The following is a 20,563-nucleotide window of genomic DNA, read 5'->3' as shown; positions in this document are numbered from 1 at the left end:
TAATCATCTCATTTAAGTGAGAGCTTTCCCTTAAAATTGTGAATTCCTTATTTCTCAGTGCAGTGTAAATGTTGAACTTCAGGACCTGTAGTATATTAAACATGCTTTAATCACTCTAAACTCAAGGAAGGTTCAGTAGCCCTGTGTTAGTAGATTGAAGGTAAAAGACTGAAAAATGCTTTGGGTGGAGGACAAGGGTGTTTTCTTGGATGATGCCAATTTTTAGAGCTTTTCAGTGTTGATGGTTCAATTCAGAGACTTAATGAAGCATTCACTGGAAAACCCCACAAGAAACCTCACAACTTCATTGGGATTAAAAAGAGCAAAACTAGTGAATGCCTTTCCCATTAGACATGCAGTGCACAGTACAGAAGTCCCTATTTTTGTGGGGAGAGTGTGGGGACAAGGGACCATGTCCAAGGGAGAGTTCCAGCTGCAGTGAGGTGGTGAGTCCTGGGGTTAGATTCAGCCCTAGACAGCACGTCAGGAGCATCCACCTGGGATGAAAGCCCTGGTAGGGAATTTATAAATCCTGTTCTGATACAAGGCGGTATGGAATCATTGGTGCTGACTCCAGAAGTCTGAAGAGGGCCCTGATGATCTATTTGGAGTGATGAAGTGTTTTAAATTGTTTTTTTAAGGCTTTATTATGTTTTGTTGGTTTTTGTTGTTATTCTTAATAAAAATCTTGAAATGGTCCATACAATGTATGTTTATCTGCTTCTAGCTTGACTTAGGTAGAGTACAGAGTAAAGAATCACTTTATTCTTCATTTCTACCTGTGTGCCAGAGGTTGTAGTTACTGGCTTTGGAAAACACCTGAGCCCAGAATAGGCCTAAGGAAAACTTCCTACAGGTCATTGAATTTTGTAATAGACCATTGTCATGCAACAAAGCAGCCAGGCTGTTGTCATGCTGTCCCTCTTGAGCACTTAACTGCCTTTTATCTGATGGTTAAAATTATTTAAGAGAGTTAAAAATTAAAAGATAGTTGGAACATTTTGAATTATAGACTGGGATGGTGTCATTCAGTAATACAAAACTAGGAAAGCCAGGGTAAAATCAAATGGTGGCCAAAGCCAAATGTGTCAAGCCTTGATAGTGCATAGCCAGGGTACTTCACTGCTCTCCTCAGCAGCTTCAGGCACTTCTAGTTTTTCATTGCAGAGAGGCACACTTGCATCATCACCAATTCTTATTAGTTTTTAATATTTTAGAAAGACAAACTCTTCCTGCTTGTATTTGCTTCTAAAGCTGTTTAGAAGAAGAGCTTGGGCTATGTGGGCTCTCCTTGGAGCAGTATTTCAGTAAGGAGTGTTAGGAAAGATTATTTGAATTCATACAGCTTACTTCAGTCTCATTTCAATGTTCATAGGAAGGGCTGCTGCCAATAAACAGTGCAGCTTCAAAATATACAGAAATTAATTTTAATCTTTATTTTAAAATTGCACAGTTGTTACTTGCTCATTTCTGTGGTGACTTTAGAAAGAAAACTGCACCCCTCTAACTCTCTAGAGCTTGCTAGAAGCAAGCAACAGAAAATTGAAGGGGAGATTAGTGTTTATTTGAATTTCAGTGGTGCCAAGGGACCACAGTGAAAGTTCAGAGTGCTGTTGAGAAATTAGACAAGTATCTAACTGGATACTGTGTTCTAATTAAAGCTTGTACAGACATTGATTTTCTTGTATTCCCAACATAACTGATGTTTCCTCACTATTTAATTTTTTAATATTAAAAATAGAAAATGGTGTCAACTCCAAAGGGAATTGCTGGTAGCACAGATTATGTAATGTTACAATAAAATTGGGTTAAACTGGGTGTTTAAAGGTACATTAGGACTTAATCCTTTGGATTTTTAGTGAAAAGGATGGGTGGTGTTTTGAATGCAGGGTGGACAAGTACAAGACATCTTGGGACATTTGAAAAATTGCTGCTGGACAGGACAGTAGTTTAACCATTGGTTAAACTATTTCAGTCCCCTGAAACTTTCTCAGTCCCTTCATCCCAAGGTGCAGCTACGCAAGTACCAGCTACTGCTTCTCTGGCACTCAGCAAAATCCACTCCAAGTTCTTAAGCAGCCTTTGTCCATAGCAGCTGTACAGGGAATATGCCCTTGTTTCATTTAATTTAGGTGATATACTTATTTATTTATATTTTTATTAACTATTGATTTTTAGTGAGTTACACTCGTCTTACATTTACAAGCCCAGGATTGCCATATTGCTTCACTTCATGTGGGTCTGGTAGTTCACTCTGTCTCTGAATTCCTCCTTCATGGTCCCCTGAACATTTAATCTACTAAAACATTGTTATAATTGAAATAAATGTTCCCATATTGGCAATTTGTATTGCTAAACTTGTTTTGACTTTGGTCTGTATTATCTTTGAACTGTATTGAGACATAGATTTAGTAACTGTTCAGCAATATTCCCTGAGGGAGGAAAAAAATGGAATTGCCAGTACTGTTTTTCCATTTCATACTGATATAGTGAAGTACTTACTGAGACGATTTAGGCTAAAGTAGATACTAAGAACTTGATTTTAAAATTGTTTTAATGTGTCTGGCTTTATGCTTTGACCTGAGAGCCTTGATAAATGCTTTTGGCTACAACTGTTACACTTGAAAATGCATATATCTGGAGGAGTGGGGAGAAAGCAGTGACCAGGAGAGGATTAAAAAGAGGCAGCAAGATAAATAAATGTGTTCTTGGATGTAGTCATAGTGAATATAACCAAAAACAGTGAACACAGCTGAAAGGCAGGGTAAAGTGGAACAAAGGATTGCTCCTTTTTTCTTCTGCTTTTGAACATCAGCATTAGCTGAAAGAAAAAGTACGAGAAAAATAAACTCAGCAGGGAACAAGCAGGGACATTCCAACGTGTCTTATGGAAATAGCTGAAATTACTGAATGTCTTTGAAGGCTAAAGTGATGATAAGAGGAAAAAAATAGCCCTTCTCCTTTCTTTCCACATTCGTCCCTAATTTGAAATCACAAACCTAATGGTTTTCTCAAAGTTTCATCCTTAAATGTGTAACAAGATGTTGACATCAAGGAAATGTTCAAAGAACTTGTTGCACACCTGGTGCATTTGCTGCTTCTTTCCTGTGGCATGGTTGTGTTTGTATCAGGCGATGGAATACCAAAAGTCAGCAATGTGCTGACTCTCAACACAGGCCCCAAAAATACAAGCTTTGTCATGGGGACTGTAGTTAAAATTGTATTTAACGCCTTTCCTGTCTGTGAGGTTGAGATAGTCAAGTTAATATTGGCAAGGTGAGTTACAGCAGGATTTAATATGAGCTGTGAAAATGGATTGAGCTTGAAATGCACAACATGTTTACTCTCTGATGTGAGATGTATTATGGGTAATTTATGGTTTTAGAGTGTGAAATAAATTCTTAATTTAGTTTTTATCGCCAAATAACAAAATTTCAGAGGTTGCAAGGCACCTGTGGAGGTCTGTCCAATGCCTCTGCTCAGACCAGGGTCAGCTACAGCAGATTGCTCAGGACTGTGTCCAGGTGTGATTTGAATATCCACAGGTGGAGATTCCACAACCTCTGGGCAACCTGTTCCAGTGTTCAGCCACCTGCGTAGTGCAAAAACTTTCTCTTAATTTTTAAAATGGGAATTCCTGTTTGTCCCTTCAGGGCCATTGCTTCATGTCCTCACTGGGCATCACTGGGAACACTCTGGCTCCATATTTACTGGTATTCATACACATCGGGAAGATCCCCCTGAGCTTTTCTTCTCCAGGCCAAGCCATCCCAGCTCTCTGAGCCTCTCCTTGTGTGAGAGATGCTCAAATTCCTGAATTGTCTTTGTGGTCCTTCTTTGGACTTTCTCCATTATGTCCTTGTCTCTCTTGTACTGGAGAGCCCAGCACTCGGTACATCAATCCCACCAGTGCTGGGTAAAGGAAAGAATCACCTCAGCCTGATGGTAACAAAGCACAGAAGCCTGGTGGTTTGCTGGACACATTGCTGGCTCGTGGTTGGCTTGTTGTCCATCAAGACCTCCAAGTCCTCTGGAAAGCTGCTTTCCAGTCAGTCTGTCCAGTAAAGCAGCGTTGTTTGTCAAAGGTACAAGCAATCTAAAGACTTTTATTTATTTTAATAATTGTAATATTTGAAAGTATTTTAGGTCTTGCAGAAGGATTATTACACCAGGACCAGAGAACGAAATGAACTCTGAATTTTCATTGTACTTTTATACCTTCTTAACTTTTATAATAGATTTTATGGATTCTTGCGGATTTGTATAGGTTTGGATTGAGATGGACCAAGTTACTTTGCAGAAATGCCACCTGGAAGGGGCTTTAGCTCATAGATGTCAAGTGCCTTCAAGCCTAAGATGGGGATCAGAATGTGGAGGTTAAGCCATAATAAGATTTTGTGATATCTACAAAGGACAACATGCAGTCACAGTGTGAATAATTACAGCTTGGTTCCTTGTAACATGAACTTGTTAGTGCTGCATTGTTGGCCATCAGCCAACACAAATAAGAGAGAGTGTTGTATATTTTTTAAATTATTTCTATTGTATTATCAAACTGCTGGTGTTGAAGACATTATTTACGTTGAAACCATTTCCCTTATGAGATGTCTCTACTATCACTTTATTAACCAATTTGCAGTTAATTGATTTAAATATTTTTTAATGACTTTTGACTGTCTCATTAGTGAAAATGATTTAATTTCTGAGTACTTGAAGCTGGTAGTGAAACGTGACTTCGAACTTTGATTGTGCTACTGGAAGTCGTAACACTGACTTCAGCAAATGTGGGGATGTGTCAGGAGGAGTCACATTGAGAGGGAATGACTTCTAGAAAGATTCAACTTGCCTAAATCTCCCACCACAGTACAGAAAATCCATCTGAAAAATTATACATCTTGTGTTGTAGTCTGGTAGCAGCTGAAGCATCTCAGCAGACTCGCTCCGTATCACCGGGCCAGGGCTGCCTTGCTTCGCTCCTTCCCCAAACTTGGAATAATCCTTGACATTACTGAGAAATACCGTGTGATTTCTCTGAAGTGCAAGCACTGGGAGAGCAATAGTCTTTCCCCTTGGAAGCTCAAAGGGATGCTGGCACAGAGCCTTGCATACAAAGTTTGACCATGCTTGACTTTAGACCATTAGCCTTTTTTACCACAATATCCAATAAAATACAGTAGAATTAAGTCATAGAATCATGGAATGGTTTGGGTTGGGAGAGACCTTGAATATCATCTAGTTCCAACTTCCCTGCCATGGGCAAGGACTCCTTCCACTAGACTGGGTTGTCCTGTCCAGAATTTCTGATTTACGTCTAATCCAAATCTGCCTTCTTTTAGCTGACTGTCGCTTGTTTCTGGCCCATGGCAGCACACACTGCTTGTCTGTTTAATACCAAGAGGACTAAAGCTGCTCATTTGAACTGAGATGTGTAATGGCAGCATTACACACCAGTCTGGTTTGAATTTAGAACAGCCCGAATAAGCACCGTGGTGTTGTTATCTGAGCTTGCTTTGTATTGTAAAACAACCTGGCAGCTCTTGTAAAATAGTTATTTAACAGCAGCTGTGTTTTACAAAGTTTTGGCCTGGGGCAGAGTTTTACAGTCACATTACAAGCTCAAACCCAGGGGCTGGTTTTAATGGGGATGTTAATAGGTCCATAACCGGAGATATGGCATGTGTTTCTATACCTGGAGCTATCAGATTTATTGCTATTTTGGTGTTTCATAAAGTAAGCATTGGGCTTTGTAAAAGAAGTTACAAGGAACCCAGCGATGATCAAATTCTGAAGGAAAACTGCTATTCTAATTTTGTGGAGGGGGTTGTTTAACCTTAAAAATAGAGGTTTTAAAAATCTCTGTGAAATACAACCTTGTGAAAACTGACCCCATACCCAGTCAGTCTGATGTCTAATTCCACATTTCGATGAATATAGAAAAATTATAATAGCGTTTTGCCTGCCTATTGAAATTACACCTTGTAAGAGCACTTCAGTGTGTAGGTACTGGAGTCTTGAATTGCTCTTCTGTTTGCTGCTTCCAAGGGATGTAGATTGTCCATATTTAAGCCTGTGGCCAGACATCTAAATGCTTGGTTTGGTGTTTTCCCGTAGCTTTTCTCCCTATTTTTCAGCCACATAAAACCTATGAATGTGTGTATTAAGTGGATGAAGTGTAGTGAATTAATAGAAAAGCAAGCATGCTTTTGGTTGTCCTCTATGAAAAGATTACTCATTTTGCTTCACTTATCCCTGCTGTTGGCTTATGTAAACTTTAAATAAAGCTCAGCAGTTTCACCAGTGACCTTGAGGTAGGGTGGGTTGTTATGAAGGAGGCAGAACATCCTGCACAAAGTCAGTGGCCTTGTCTGAGCCTGAAAACTGCAATTTCATTCCTAGCAGTTAGACTGTTGAAGGGCTCTGTCTGCCTGAATGTGTCCTGGTGAAACTCCCCACCCTGCGGACCTTTGGGGTTTAGCAATGGCTATTTTAACCTTACAGGAGAGGAGCCCTGCAGTTTGCGGCTTGCACAGTCTTGTCGGCTTGGTGTTAGTTTGCCAGAGGGGAGATTTTTGTGCCTGTTTCAGCTTTAAAGTCAATGTTTGTGTGAAAACAGCTCGCAGGCTCCTTTGGTGAGGAGAAGTCAAAGAGTTGCTGAGGGGCTCCCGGCATTTTCAGATCTATATCTGTTCCTGAGAGGTGAAGAGGAGGAGAGGCTTTAATGTGGGTGAAAGGTTGGCTTAATACATTTGTATTGATGGCCAGAAAAGAGGAACAATAAAGATGTAGTGGTTTCTTGAGTTTTCACACAGATCTGAAATTCTGGGAGGTGGGGAAAGTCCCTCAAGGGTCAGACACTGGGGGAGAGTTTGGGAAAAGTGTCTCCTTGGCTTCTCTTACCATCTTCCCTGAGGGCAGGCCTTTTGTCCGTGGGTGTTAAGTTCTTACAGTTCTGTTGGTTGAATGCAATCCAACCATTTATTCAAGAAGTAAGGACATCCTGCCCAGATGGGCTGTTGTTTCTTCTTTATCTGGTGGGTCTGAATTAGATAGATGCTTAAGACTTCCAGTCGGGTTTTAGCCTTGCAAATGTTGTTATCTACAGTCTGAAGATTTCAAGCCTTGATATTGCCGGTGCTAATTCCTGTTAGCTGAGCTCATGGTGTGTTTTGACGTGGCTGGTGTGATGACCAGCTGCTGCTGGGGGGGAGATGCTCTCGCTCACCCTGACTGCCGACTGCTTCTGCTTCTCTTCCTGTTTGGCAGCTTCAGGCAGCCGTGGTATGAAATTAAGCCAGCCTTGAAAATCAAATCACCTGTTTTTATGTTTTGGGTTTTTTCCCCCCTGGTAGTTTCCTGAGCCAGTTTTTGGGGAGGTCAGCAGAGCACCGTGGCGGGTGGCAAGGCGGTGGCTGAAGCTCTGAGGGGCAGCCAGGCATTACGGGAGCTCAGCTGGAAGCAAGGATCTCTCTTGCGCCTCTCAGTGAAGTAAGCCAGGGCTCAGGCGTTCAGTTTACTACCAGGAAGGCGTTCAGAGCACTATGCCAAAAAGATCGAGTTGAATTTATTTTTAGCTTCTCCACATTTTCAAAACTGCCTCCCCGCTGGCTGCTCGCTCTGAGGAGGAGGAGGAGGTATGGAAAGCTCTGTGCACTTGTCCAAGCCCTGGAGCAAAGCCCTGCTGTCCTTTGCTCTCTTCAGCCAGCAGACTGGAATGATGCTCTAGACTGGCAGGCAGGGAAGAGGTACTCTTTGCTCTTTCTCTCTTGGATTGCATTGATTTTGCAGACGCCATCTGCTTGTGGCTGACTAATTAGGAGCAGTAGCCAAGAGGCAATTTTCTTCTCTCTCCTTCGACATGCAGACTTCATAACATGATCTGTGCCTTTTGCCACCAGATTTTGAAATCAGGCTGGTGGAAGATAAAACTTAGTCACTTGTTCAGGAATTGTTGAGAGGAGGGATAGCTGTGTTCTTAATGGTTCCTCACTGAATAATGAACTTAGATCTGGATGGTTTTGTGTCCCACTGGTTCCCAAAATAGCATAAAATGAGTGAAGTTTTCAGTGTTTTAGCCTTGGAACAGGAGACCCTGGTGCTGGTGTGTGGCTTCTTAGTGGAGAACCTCCAGTTCAGTGCCGGGTTTTCCTTATGCCTCTTTAGAGTTGTAAGACCAGACTTGGCAGATTTTAGGGATGGAAACTCCTGTTCAAACTGAAGGCTGTTGTTTGATCTTGAACGTTTTTTCTGGGACCCTGGGTTAAGTCATTGAGAAACAAACGGAAGAGGTTTTGCGAAAGATACCATTCTGTAAATGATGGTGGTGTTCAAGTTCAGGTCACTTGCTCCAGGAGGCTTGCAGTCTCTCTGATAATCAGCTGGGTAGGCTTTTATTCTTGTAGATATGTAATTTTTTCAGTTGCCTTGCAAAAAGGAAGTGAATCTTCATGGTTTTCCAGTACATGCCTCGTATGAAGCAGAATAAGATTCACGTATAACTACGATTAATTTCTTTCTTGTTTCCCTTTCCCTAGAATATGACAGATACCTAGCATCTAGCAAAACCATGGCAGCAGCTTACCTTGACCCAAACTTAAATCACACCCCGAGTTCAGGTGCAAAGACTCACCTCAGTACTGGGATGGAGCGTTCCCCGGGGGCCATGGAACGAGTCCTAAAGGTTTTCCACTACTTTGAAACCAGCAATGAACCGACCACGTGGGCCAGCATTATCCGGCATGGAGATGCTACAGATGTCCGAGTAAGTCTGTTTTTAGCATTCTTGTGCCATTTTTAGGTTGTTAACTTAAAAAATGGGAGGTAAAAATCTGGAGGCAAAAACACTAGAAGTTTTGTGGTTTATTTTAAAAGAATATTGACCTGTTGTATATTTTGAGTAAATTCAGAAGCTTTAAGTGGTACCAACCTGTGTGACACCTCAAGGCAGGAATGACAGCTGGGATAAAAGTGACATTAAAAAACATTTTGCATGTTTTAAAAAAATAATAAAAAATGAATGTGTTTAATTGTAAGATGTGTGTATTTACATGTTTAAAATGTTTAAATATAAATGTGTACATGACTTAGGGAAAAAAATACTGTTAGGAATATTCCCCATAGTGTGGGAAAACGGAGCTCTGAAGAGTCCCTTTTTTCCCCTCAGAAAGTCCATTTGTCCATCCTCTCCCTCCTGGTGGTCACCTGCTGCTTGTATTTTTACAATATTGTTCTTCAGTTCATCTATGGGAAAAACCCAAAGGTTGTAACTTTTTAAAGAATAAGTGTCTGTAATGTTAGAGTTCTGTGGAAGTGTTATATATGCATGAAAACACTTTGTGACCTTAGATCCTTTCGAATGCTGAGGTTTTACCTTTTCTGCATTTATTTCAATTTTTGAGGTATTGTGGTATCTAAACTGTAATGAAGCCCAGTTTAATGTGTCAAATGCTTTTGTGGTTTGCTTGTTTTTTAATTATCCTCCAAAAGCAGAATCTTGCAGGGTGGTAGGTGGTGTGTGGGGTTGTTCTCTGCTGTGAGGTTCTTGCTGTAGAGGCAGGTTCCCATCTGCTCCTTCCTTCCAACAGTGCTTCAAATGCCACTACAAAGATGTGATTCTGCTGGAGGGAGAGAGTTGTCACAGAGTTAAGGAGACTTATTTTCTCCTTTTGCCCTCTATTAAGTTTCCTTTGCGCAAGAGAAAATGAAATTTTAAAATAAAAAAGAGTTTTGAGTGTTTATCTCACTTTCCCACTGTTTATTTCCTATCATGGCTGCTTGTGGGAAGGCCCAAGAGCATTCCTCAGTGGAGTAGGTCTTGTGATCTTGATCACAGACCTGTGAAATCCAGGGATTTTCATTGGTGGTGATCAGAAAATCTGTTTCTTGTCAATTCAGTAAGCTCATATCTGTGGTCAGGGATAATTTGGTGAGTGGACAGATCAGAGAAACAACAACCAGAAGCATTATCATCAATCACATACATTTATTTTACGTGGAATAAGGTTTTTTGGGTGCCACTTGAAACGTTTTTGCTCCCTGGCTTAAGTACAATGGTTTGCTATCTCTAATCTGATTCATTTGTTTCATAAAGTGCATTACTTGGTACAAGAGGAGAAAAACTATCTCAGTTTGTTTTTAACCTCGCAAACCTCTCCTGTGGATAAATGTCCAGGGCTCTTAATGTGGTACTTTCAATAGAGGCTATCTTTTCAGAGAAGTATGTAAAATCCTGGAAAACAAAAGCAGAGATTAAATCTGTTTCTTTCCAGCTCAGAAATACCTGTGGTTATGGACTTTAAGGATACAAAACTTACAGTTGCTGTAAGAAATTCAGTGCTGGGTTCAGTTCACAGTTATGTATCATTGTTTAAAGCAAGAATATGCCTTTTTTTATAAAAGCACGATCAAAAGAACAGGCAAATAGCAGTTACTTGAGGCTTGCTTTAATTTTTAATTTTTACTTGTACTTTTAATTGGATGGATGTTTCCAAAAGGAGTGGGATTTTTGTATTGTTCTGTCCTGATAAAGAACGTGATGGGTAGCTGTTAAGCTTCCTTCTTTTAACAAATGTCCTCCTTTTGTAATTTTGTTAAACTGGGACAGTGACTGTTGAATGTGAATGTGCAGGTAGTAAAGGTCTAGCACTGATGTATTACCATGACATTTATTTTAGAAACAGTAAACCCTTGTTGGAGTACAAGCCTACATTCCATTGGAATGACTGCTCTTCGACCAAGCTGAATAATTTAAGATGAAAATAGCCTGTAAGGTTTTTATGCCTCCTTTTGTGGAGGAGACCGTCTGCCATAGAGCTTCCAGTTCTTCTGAATTACAACCTGAGGGAGGAGTCTGGAGCTGGATTTGTTTCCAAGGAGCTCTGAAGGAATATTCAAAGGTGAATGTCTTTGAGACAGCTCTGCAATTAAAAGGAAAAGAAAAAAGGTCTTTTGGGACTACTCCATGGTCAGCACAGCTGCTGGGACGTTAGCTAGGGAACATTTCCAGTATTTGGGGTACATTCCCAGTGTTCAAAGTCACACTTTGTCTGAAATCTCCAGATGAGCCAATTAAAGGTGTTTCTGCTGCTAAAGTCAGAGGACTTTATAGAATGTACCCAGGGAAAGTAAAGTTGGAGTTTTCTTTCTAAAAAAGAAAACTAACGAAATCCAGTTTGCTTTTTGTGAATGAAAAGGATGTGTTTGACAGCAGTGAGGAAAGGGCATTTTTCTGTCAAAAAAAAAAAAAGGAGGAAAAAAAATTGCATCCTAAGAGCAGAGTAGAAACAGTGATTTAGCTGTATGCCTTCCACACAGAAGAAGGCTATAGTCATGAAGGAAACACTTTTCATTAAAACTCAGGTGGTTAAGCTCATATGAACAGAACTCAGCTTTCTCTAGGAGTCCCTTAAAAGGCTAGACTGTGATTTCCTTGCTGTTTGTCTTAGAATATCTTTCGCCAAAGCAACAGTGTGGCTACATGTAGGCTTTGCTTTGAGGAGAACTTTGGGCTGTGGACTTCTGCTTATTCTGGACACATTTAGTCCCTTAAAGACAGCTGTTTCCTCAGAGGGTTGAAGGCTGTGTTCTGCAGTGGATGCAAGAGCAGCTTCTCAATTCTGGGAAATGCTTTCTTGGATTTCAAAGAACTGGCATGCTCTCTTTACCCTCTTTTTCTTTGGTGTTATACTAAAGGCATTTCCAAAAGAAAGAAAAGGCTTTTATGAATGTGCAAACAGTGGTCTTCTTCTGTGAATGTGTATGTAGACACAGCCACGCATTTGCCAGGGGAAGAAAGGTTGTTTATCTTCATTGTTTATGTTGGTATGGCTTGTTTGGATGTGGTGTCTAGGTGCTTATGCACAAAGAGGGATTTCCAGGCTTTGGGCTTGGAGAGAATGCAGGACATGCTCTGCCCTGCTCCCAGCCTCAGGTGTGGCGTGTGAGGAGGTGGGTGTTGCTGAGATGGAATTTTTTGGTCTCAAGTGCACCCTGAAAGTAAACACTGCCACCAGGTCTTGATCAGCACTTGGGAGAAAATGACCTCTGTTTTCAGATGTGGTTGAAGCAGAATTGTAACCGAATTTTTAAAAATAAAAAAAGAGTGCAATGCATTTAGCAGATTGAGGGGGTAGGGAAGAGTTGGGGTTTTTAGAAAACAGGCATTAGGAAACCTTGTGTGAATCCTTACAGGTGGCTTTTGGTGAAGTGCAGATCTTCTGCGCAGTCTCCTTTTCCACCCCAGAGGTGGCCAGCTTGCATCCATTACACCTCCTTTTTTTAAACTTCCAGCCTTTAAAGCTTGTCCTTGATTCTTCACTAGTAGTTGTGAGAAGTAAAGACATTATTTATGTGGAAATAACAACTACAAACCTCAAACCAGGTTATTGCCAGACATGCATGGTACCTTGATTCTCAGAAAGTTGTGTTTTCTTCCATTTTTGCTACACTGTCTAAAACCTAAGCTGGATAGAGGTAGCATTAAAACTTTTAACCTGTCAGCTTTGTCCTTAGTTTTGTAGTTGGGAGAGAAGCATGGTTAGAGCTCTTGAACAAATAAAGATAGTGTTCAGGGTTCTCTGTTCATAATTCAAATGTCTTTTTCTTCCTTTTCTGTGCAGTACCACCTTGAAATGTCAGCTTCCTTAATATTGACAGAATAAGAACTCAAAAAGCTGAATTAAAAAAGAACATCCTTAGCTAAGGGGAAGGATATATCTAACCTTAAAAAAATTGAATGCAAGGAGCATGCTTTGGCTATGTCCCATCCATCTAGAAAAAGACCAAAGCAAATTCATCAGCTTCCCTACCCACCTGCAAAATCTTACTTCTCACAGGTAGAAGGCATGGATGCTTGTTGGAAGTTTGTGTATTCCAGTCTGTTCCCCAAGCTGAGCTTTTTAGGGGAAGGGCTGAAGCACATTCAGCTGGGTCTTCACTAAAGCAGTTTATTCAGCTGTGTTACTGTGTTCGTATGTGTTGCGTCTTTTTTCCTGTTTGCCTCTCCCATTCAGTGCATGCTGTACTTTCATCTATTGGCGCAGGAGAGCAGAGTATTTGATTGGAGATCCAGTTTGTGGTGGAGGATTGGAAAGATCCTGTAGTGCAAAGGTCTGTGGTTCAAATGCTATCCTAGTTAAAATGCGTGTTTGATCTGGCAGCTGTGCCAGCTTCCTTCTTGCTGTTTGTTTTCTCATGCTACCACCGTAGTTGTGCTGGCATAGGTGGCGTGGCTGTTTTGGCAAACTCAGTCCAAGTTAAAATGAATTATTGTTTTGCTGATGTCTTAAATCCAGATCAGTTCTGTAATCTTGTTAGCTGCATTGTCTTGCAGACTAACACAGCTGAGAAGGCTGGGGGGGGAGGAAATGCCTGCTTATGCTGGCACAGTGCTGCTACTGCTCCTACTGCAGCACGAGTGAATAGAGTATTAAAGCCTTATTGATGAACATCCCTTCTCATCCACAGCATCATTCCTGGTTTCCAGCATTTCCCAAGAAGGATGTTGTCTGTTCGGGAAAAGGGCAAGAGGCTTGTCAGCCCATCCTCAGTTCCAGATGTGATTCCACTCGTTCACCTTCATCTCTGTCCTCCAAGTCTCTCCTCTCCCCCTTTTTCAAACCCATGTTATTTAGAGCCAATATCTGGACAAAAGGTGCCAGACATCTACTGTGGCTAGTCTGGAGCAGAGCTGGGCAACACAATACTGATTCTGACTGACTGACAGGTAGCCAGAGGTTGAACTCACTGCTACCCAACTGTGGAATGGCCAGATGTGCTTATTGCTTCTCAGTTCCTCCCAAGCCAGAAGCTTGAAGAGGTGTAGGAGAATGGGCATGGGGTAGAGCTGCTCTGGTATATCTACTCCAATCTGTAAAGGAGATGCAAAAGTATTAATTGGATAAGTTTTTATCTACTGGGTTTCTCTTTTAAAATGGATTCTTACTAGATTTAGTAACAGGGGTAGCAAGTTGGTCACACAAAGTTCTGTGGAGAGAGGCTGTGAGCGCTGGCAGGAGTCAAAGCTGGGTTGGTATTTTTGGTGAAGTCAGCTCTTTACAGCACCTGTTGTGTATTCAAATCTCATTTCTACATGTGTACAGTGATACACGTGCTTTGAGGCAGTAGAACTATCTGATGTATAGAAGCAGACTGGAGTGCAGCGATTCAAACATCAAATAGATGTGTGCAAAAATGTATAAAATCATTCCTGGTGTAGTATAAGAGCTAGAAAATTGGTACTATTTACCTTTTTTTCCTTCCTTTTCTCCGCTGTGTGCCTGCATGAATTGTACCAGGTAACAAGGTGTGGTTGTATTGTTATTTTGTAGGTGCCTCCCTTCTGAGAACCTGAAAGGTAACAATAATTCAAAATGATGGATCTTGAAATGTAAACAAAAGGTATATGGTACCATGATAATCAGTATATTACAAGACAAAAGTACCCTTGGGCTTTAGAATGCCTCTTTTACTTGTGCAAAATACTCATGATACCCTTAGATGAGACACACATGCAAAATAACATTTTAAAGCCAATCTAAATAGCCCTTCGGCATTTTTCTGAAGAAATCTGTATCTGTAGGTGGCTTCAAGTCAACGTCCTGCATCAATGTTTAAGTGTACAAAAACTGGATCCAAGGGGGCTCTTAGACTTTGCAAGTTCATCTGAGGATAGGGAGTAGTGAAATAATAGAATCACAGAAAAATCTGGGTTAGAAGGGACATTTAGAGGTTATCTATTCCAGCCCTGCTGCAACATTCTCAACTAGATTGGGTTGCTCAGAGCCCAGTCTAACCTGGCCTTGAGTGTTTCCAGGGATGGGGCATGCACCACCTCTCTGGGCAACCTGGTTCAGTGTTTTACCATCCTCATTGTAAAAAAACTTCTTCATAATATCTCGTCTAAACCTACTCTCTTTGAATTCAAAGCCATTTGCCTGTATCCTATCACTTCATACCCTTGCAAAAAGTCACTTTCCAGCTTTCTTGGAGCACTGGAAAGGGCTTCAAGTTCTCCCTGGAGCTTATCTTCTCCAGCCTTAGCAGCCCCAACTCTCTCAGCCTGGCTCCATGGGAGAAGTGCTCCATCCCTCTTACCATCCTGGTGGCCTCATCTGGATTTGCTCCAACAGCTCCATGTCCTTCCTGTGCTGGGCCGCCAGAGTTGGATGCAGCTCTGCTGGTGGGGTCTTACCAGAGGGGCAGAATGCCCTCCCTTGCCCTGCTGCCCACGCCGCTTTGGATGTTAAGCTTCTGGAAAACTAAATTTATGGTCAGCTTTTAAAACAGCGTTGCATTTATTTGGGAAGTGTGCAGTAGGATCAGAAAAGTGCTGATTAATCCAACAAGACTAGAAAGCAGGGCTGTACCAGCTCTGCTCTGTCAGCACTGTCACCGTGTGCTTGGAAGGTTCCTTGTGGAATTCTGTGTGGGCGTGGAGGGGTATTTGGTATGACAGATACGACTGTGGCTTGAATATGAAAAGCTCTGAGGCACTTGGGTGGATGTGTCGCTTGAGCTGAGGTGTCTCTGTGCTGGAATGGCGACAGGATCCTGGCCACCAGGACAGCCTGTGTTCAGGCAGTGGTTTTGATATTAACTTGTTGGGCTTCAGGGGCAGAGTTCTTGTGCAGCCGCATCAGTTTCCCAATCTTGTTTATCATGTGATACACAAATGTGTTTGCTGGATAAGCACAGTAATGAGAGAAAGAGGAATGTGGGCTTTTTGCTTTGACTGTCAGACACAGTGTTATCAGAGGACAGCCCAGAATTTGGTGTTGTGAGCATGTTCTAGAGTTCTTCTTTATGGAAATTATAAATTAATTTTCATCAGACTGTTGCCATTTACTTTTGTTCAGCCCCCCATATAAATCTGTCATCAGGACTTAAAATACTTGATATATTAAATATTGTGTTTGACATACTTGAAGTGCTGCACAAACATTAGCACGCTGTGCCTATGTCAGAGTTGCTACTTAAAGACTTTTTCTGGTGCAAGAAACTTTCTCCTTCCTACTAAATAAGGAAATTAGGTTTGTAGTCACACTGGGAGTATATTATTCTGTCTTCAGTTTATTCATAGTAGCACATCAGTCCTGTTAATTTACAAGCAAGCAATTCATTTTGACTCATTTACAGAAGCCTGAAGTATTATTGATAAATACTGGGAGAGCCAAGGGTACTGTGTGCCTTTCAGCCTTTCTTTGGTCTGTCTTGATTTTTCAACGTTCTCCTTGATGTACTGTACTGTAAATTCTATTTTTGGGCACATCCTCCTAATTAAGGGCAAATATTAATCTATTTTTTAAATTAGCTGTGATGTGTATCTGTGGGTCCTTTAGACAAATGAGTAGAAGTGACTGCAATCCAGTTTTCTACCTATAGAAAAAGCTTTTTCTTCTTCTCTCTGGGGTAAAGGGAAGGAAAGGTCAGCTATCCCTTGCCTTTTGATAGGAAATTCCTCTGAAGGCTTCCCACTCTCTCTTGCTCAGCTGTACTAGTCTATTTTATGTTCAGGATGTAAATGTCAGCTTCGGAAACCTAATTAAAATCAGTGTGATTACGGTAAACCGCAGTCAAGTGGCACATGATTGTGTGACTGCCTTGCAGTTGTGGGGAGCTGCCAACAGACACATGAAAACTCCTCATGGGAATTTATATTCATGTAGGGATCCCCTGTACCCAAAGTGAAATCTCATTCTGGATTAGGTTTCTGCTGGAGTCAAGCTCTCCAACAAGTACTTCTAGCTGTGATTGAGGTCAGAAGTTTGTAGTCCAGGTTCAAACTGCTGGTCCTTACCTGTTTTTTCCCCTCAGTAATCCGTCTGAGGAGCTTCCTGAGCTGCAAGGCTGGTTGCAGTAGAGTCTGGAGAGATTTCAGATTTCTTTGGCCGTGTTTCCAGTTAAAAGATTGTGGTGACGTGTCTCAGCAGGATGCTGTAGCTGCTACTGTGCAGTGGTTAAGCAGTTAACTTGTTAGTCTGGAAACTTCTGATTAAGCATTCTCATCACTGCCACAGAGAACATTGGGCTGCTTTGGCAGGGCTCCTCACAGAGCCACCATGGAAGGCACAGAGGCTGTCACCCATCCTGGAGTGATGGCAGTGGCTTTGTTGGACACTTCAGGTGTCTTCACTGGGTCTGTGGAGGTTGCCCAGGACCTGAGGAGATGCAACATGTTATTTGCTACTTAAGGGAGTTAAATGCACTGGCCTGATGCTGGCTGCAGCGCCAGTGCAAGTCTTGGGGATTAATCTTGGACTGTTTGGAAAGAGCAGTGAGGACTGTGCGAGTCCCTGGGGCTGGATGAGCTGCCGTGTTCTGCTGCTGGGTTCTCCTGATGGGATGTGTGGCTCTAAATGTTTGAAAATTCAAATTCTCTGGTTTATTAATAAAAAAAGGTATATAAGCAAATAGATGTTTTACTAGAGAGGTCTCCCTTGCAAACCAGCCATTTTGAGCGTCTTAATCACCATGTTTCCTAATTTCTCCGGTTTTTGATTCTGACTGGGGGTTGATAGCACCTGGAATGAGCTCTGCAGCTTTCCTGAACAAGAGAGAAGAGAAGCACTTAATGTGTTTGTTTCACATAAAGCATCACTTCTTCCCTCTTGACAGTACATGGCTTTTTAGAATATATTTTCCAACACCTGCACTTGACCTCCTTTGCACCCATTCTGCTGTCTCCTTAGTGTTTTTGCTGACTTTTTCTTGAGTTGCAATACGTACTAATTGTTGCTAATTATTTTCTTGGGGTGACAGCAGCTACCTCGCCACATACCCTTCTTATGTAATTCAGAAGATATGTCTATTTTTATTTTTTATTTTTGATTCTGTGATAGGTTGAGACTCGATGATACAAAAAGGACAGAAGCTTAAAATCTCTCTTGATTTTGGCAGGAATTAGGACACCTGACTTCTTCAGTCGTTTTGAAATCCCAGCCTGAAGACTAGAGAGGGTCTGAGGTGCCCATCTTGATTCTTTCCTGAGTAAACACTAATGGTTTCAGCTGAGCCTTATGCATCAGTAGTCTTAGTGGTTCATGGTCATAGATAATTTTACCACAATTTTTTCCTTTCCAAAGCCATTTCTTATCACAGCAGGCGTAACTATCATCTAAGAACATGTACCATTTTCATTATCAACTGACAGTGTCAGAGATGGGGGGAGGGATGGATTTCCAAAATGTAATGCTGTATGTTACACGCTCTGTGCAGGGTGCAGGAAAATATTAAAATGAATGAGTCTCTTCTGTTTGCATGTAGAAGAGCTGGCACCGTTCCCTTTGGATGAGAGCTGGCCTGCCAAAATGTTAGGCTTTACTAACTAAGCAGAGATTGTCCTTTGGGTGAAGAAGAGGTTAAATATGCCTCTGTTGCTTCTGAGAGTACTTGGTGGTGGTAAGTGTTTCCAGGGATACAGGCAACTGTTCTCCTTTGTAGTTTGTGATACAAAGAGCCTCAAATGCAGGCAAGAAACAAACTTAAACAATTTACATTTAATTCAGATTTAAAACCGTTCACTGATCTGATAATAGACCTTTGGAATTGCTGGGGAAGGTTGCAAAAAGTGAACTGCTTTAAGAGGAGACAGGATGAGTAATTGGAAGAGTTTCATTGTAGGCTGATGAATGACAGAAACAATGCTTGGCTTGGGAAATCCAGTGGGATAAAAATAGTCTGAGGTTAGGAGAGCACTTGGGGGAAGTGTTCTGTGTGCTTGCCTGGTGTTGCCTCATCCCCTGGCACCCATCTGTGGCCACTCTGGTTCCTCCTGGAGTTGTTTTACTGACGTGCCTGCAGGGAGTTCTTGTTTGCATCAGACCTTTGTTCTGGCAGCTTGGGCACCTTCTGGCTGTCGGGACAGGCTGTGGCTGGTGAGTCTGTGGTGCTGCCAGCTGCTTGAAAGCTTGGGTTTGCCAGAGTGTTGTGAAGTTCCCCTCCCACACAATACCATTCTCTGCAAGCCTCCTGCTTGCTTTGCTGCTGCTGTTCATCTTCCTTCAGGTCTGGCCTCGCCATCCACTTAGCACTGGATGTCCAGCTCCAGGGCATGGGAGACAAGGGAAATTGGGGGCTGTGGGTTCTGAAGAAAACTGATGCTTCTGAGGATGCTCACACTGCTGCTCTCAGACACAGGGTCCTGTTGGGCTTGATGGAACGTCTTCTAACTCAGTCCCCATGAACTTACTAAACATGGCTTGTGTTTCCTTCCTGTAGGCTTGAAAGAATTGTGTTTTACATTTCTCTGTGCACTGCGTTGCTTCTGAAAGATTATTTAAAGGTTGCAGTTTGAGGGGATGTGTGAGCTGATTTAACAGCTTGATATCACCTCACCAACAGCATGATTCCACTCCTACATGTGTCATCTTCCCCCTCTATTCAGATTTAGTGCTTCCTTAATTCTCTTTTTGCAGTTAGTTTTTTGCTTGCTTAATTTGTAGATTCAGGATTTTAAACAATTTCTTTGGGGTATAAAACAAATTTTGGGAAGCAATCAGAGTCGTTTAGGTTGGGAAAGACTGCTTAGGTCATCAGATCCAGCTATGAACCCAGCATCACAACCAAGTTCACCACTGAACAATGTCCTCAAGTGCCGCATCCTCATGTTTTTTGCACTTCAAGAGTTGGTGACTCCACCACTTCCTCAGGCCAGCCAGTTCCAAGGCTTTTACCCTTTCAGTGAAGAAATTGTTCCTAATACCCAATCTAAATCTCCCTTGGCGCAGCTTGAGGCCATTTCCTCTCATCCTGTCCCTTGTTACCTGGGAGAAGAGTCTGACCCCACCTGGCTACACCCTCCTGTCAGGGAGTTGTAGACAGCAGTAATGACCACCCCCCACATCCCCCCCCCAGGCCTTCTTTTCTCCAGGCTGAGCCCCCCTCAGCTGCTCCTCACCAGACCTGTGCCCCAGACTCACAGTGTCATCCTATAGAAAACCTTCTCTCTAACTCACTGCAGAAGGCTCCTCTGGCTCCTGTAGAACTTCCACTGGTTATGTGGTGACGTTTATCTGGAATCCTGAGCAAGAACCAGCAACTTGCGCATCTCTGCGTGCATCTGTGTGCGTGTGCGTGTACTTATACGAGTGTTTTCAGTAGGAAATTTTCAGACCATTACAGGCACAGAAGCAAAGGCCTGTGAATTCCTGAAAGAAGTGTCTGGGAGCAGCGATAGCCCCTGCTCCTGCTGAGCTCTGAGCTCTGGCCGGCGGGATCGGCCGGCAGGATCTGCCGTCTTGCAGGGAGACACGGCTTCCCTTTGACGGGGTTGTGAGGCAGCAGCTCGGAGCTCCTGCTGGCTCCCTAATCGGGATAAGAGCAGGACAGCCTGGCACGCTGCACCTGAAAGGTTGCTCATCCCTGCTCCACTAACACATTCGATTTTTAGTTACTGCATGTCAGACCTTTCTGATGTCTGACACGGCAATCTGCTACGGATTTATGTAAAAGGTTCCTTTCTTGGGCAAGAGATCCTCAAGCTCTGAAATTTACCTCAGGGCAAACAACCTTTGTTGTGTTTGAGAATGTTCCCAAATAATTGTCTCTTGCCTAGTTTTCTATAAAACAA

At 42.2% G+C, this 20,563-nt stretch overlaps 1 protein-coding gene across 13 annotated transcripts in view; it reads left to right on the top strand.

Annotated features, from left to right (window-relative positions):
* Nucleotides 1–20,563, top strand: part of PTK2 (protein tyrosine kinase 2) — a 193,984-nt gene that overhangs the window by 76,013 nt on the left and 97,408 nt on the right. For all 13 annotated transcript variants that reach the window (XM_042036272.1, XM_042036271.1, XM_042036260.1 and 10 more), the window contains one exon: nucleotides 8,532–8,758. In XM_042036272.1, the coding sequence (XP_041892206.1) occupies nucleotides 8,564–8,758 (195 nt within the window). In that variant the 5' untranslated portion in view covers nucleotides 8,532–8,563. The remainder of the gene's footprint in view (nucleotides 1–8,531; nucleotides 8,759–20,563) is intronic.

Source organism: Corvus kubaryi, unplaced genomic scaffold (genome assembly GCF_017639235.1).
Source record: "Corvus kubaryi isolate FWS band 111438036 unplaced genomic scaffold, C.kubaryi_AGA036_p1.0 37385, whole genome shotgun sequence".
Taxonomy (NCBI): Eukaryota; Metazoa; Chordata; class Aves; order Passeriformes; family Corvidae; genus Corvus; species Corvus kubaryi.
This window is presented reverse-complemented; position numbering and strand designations above follow the sequence as displayed.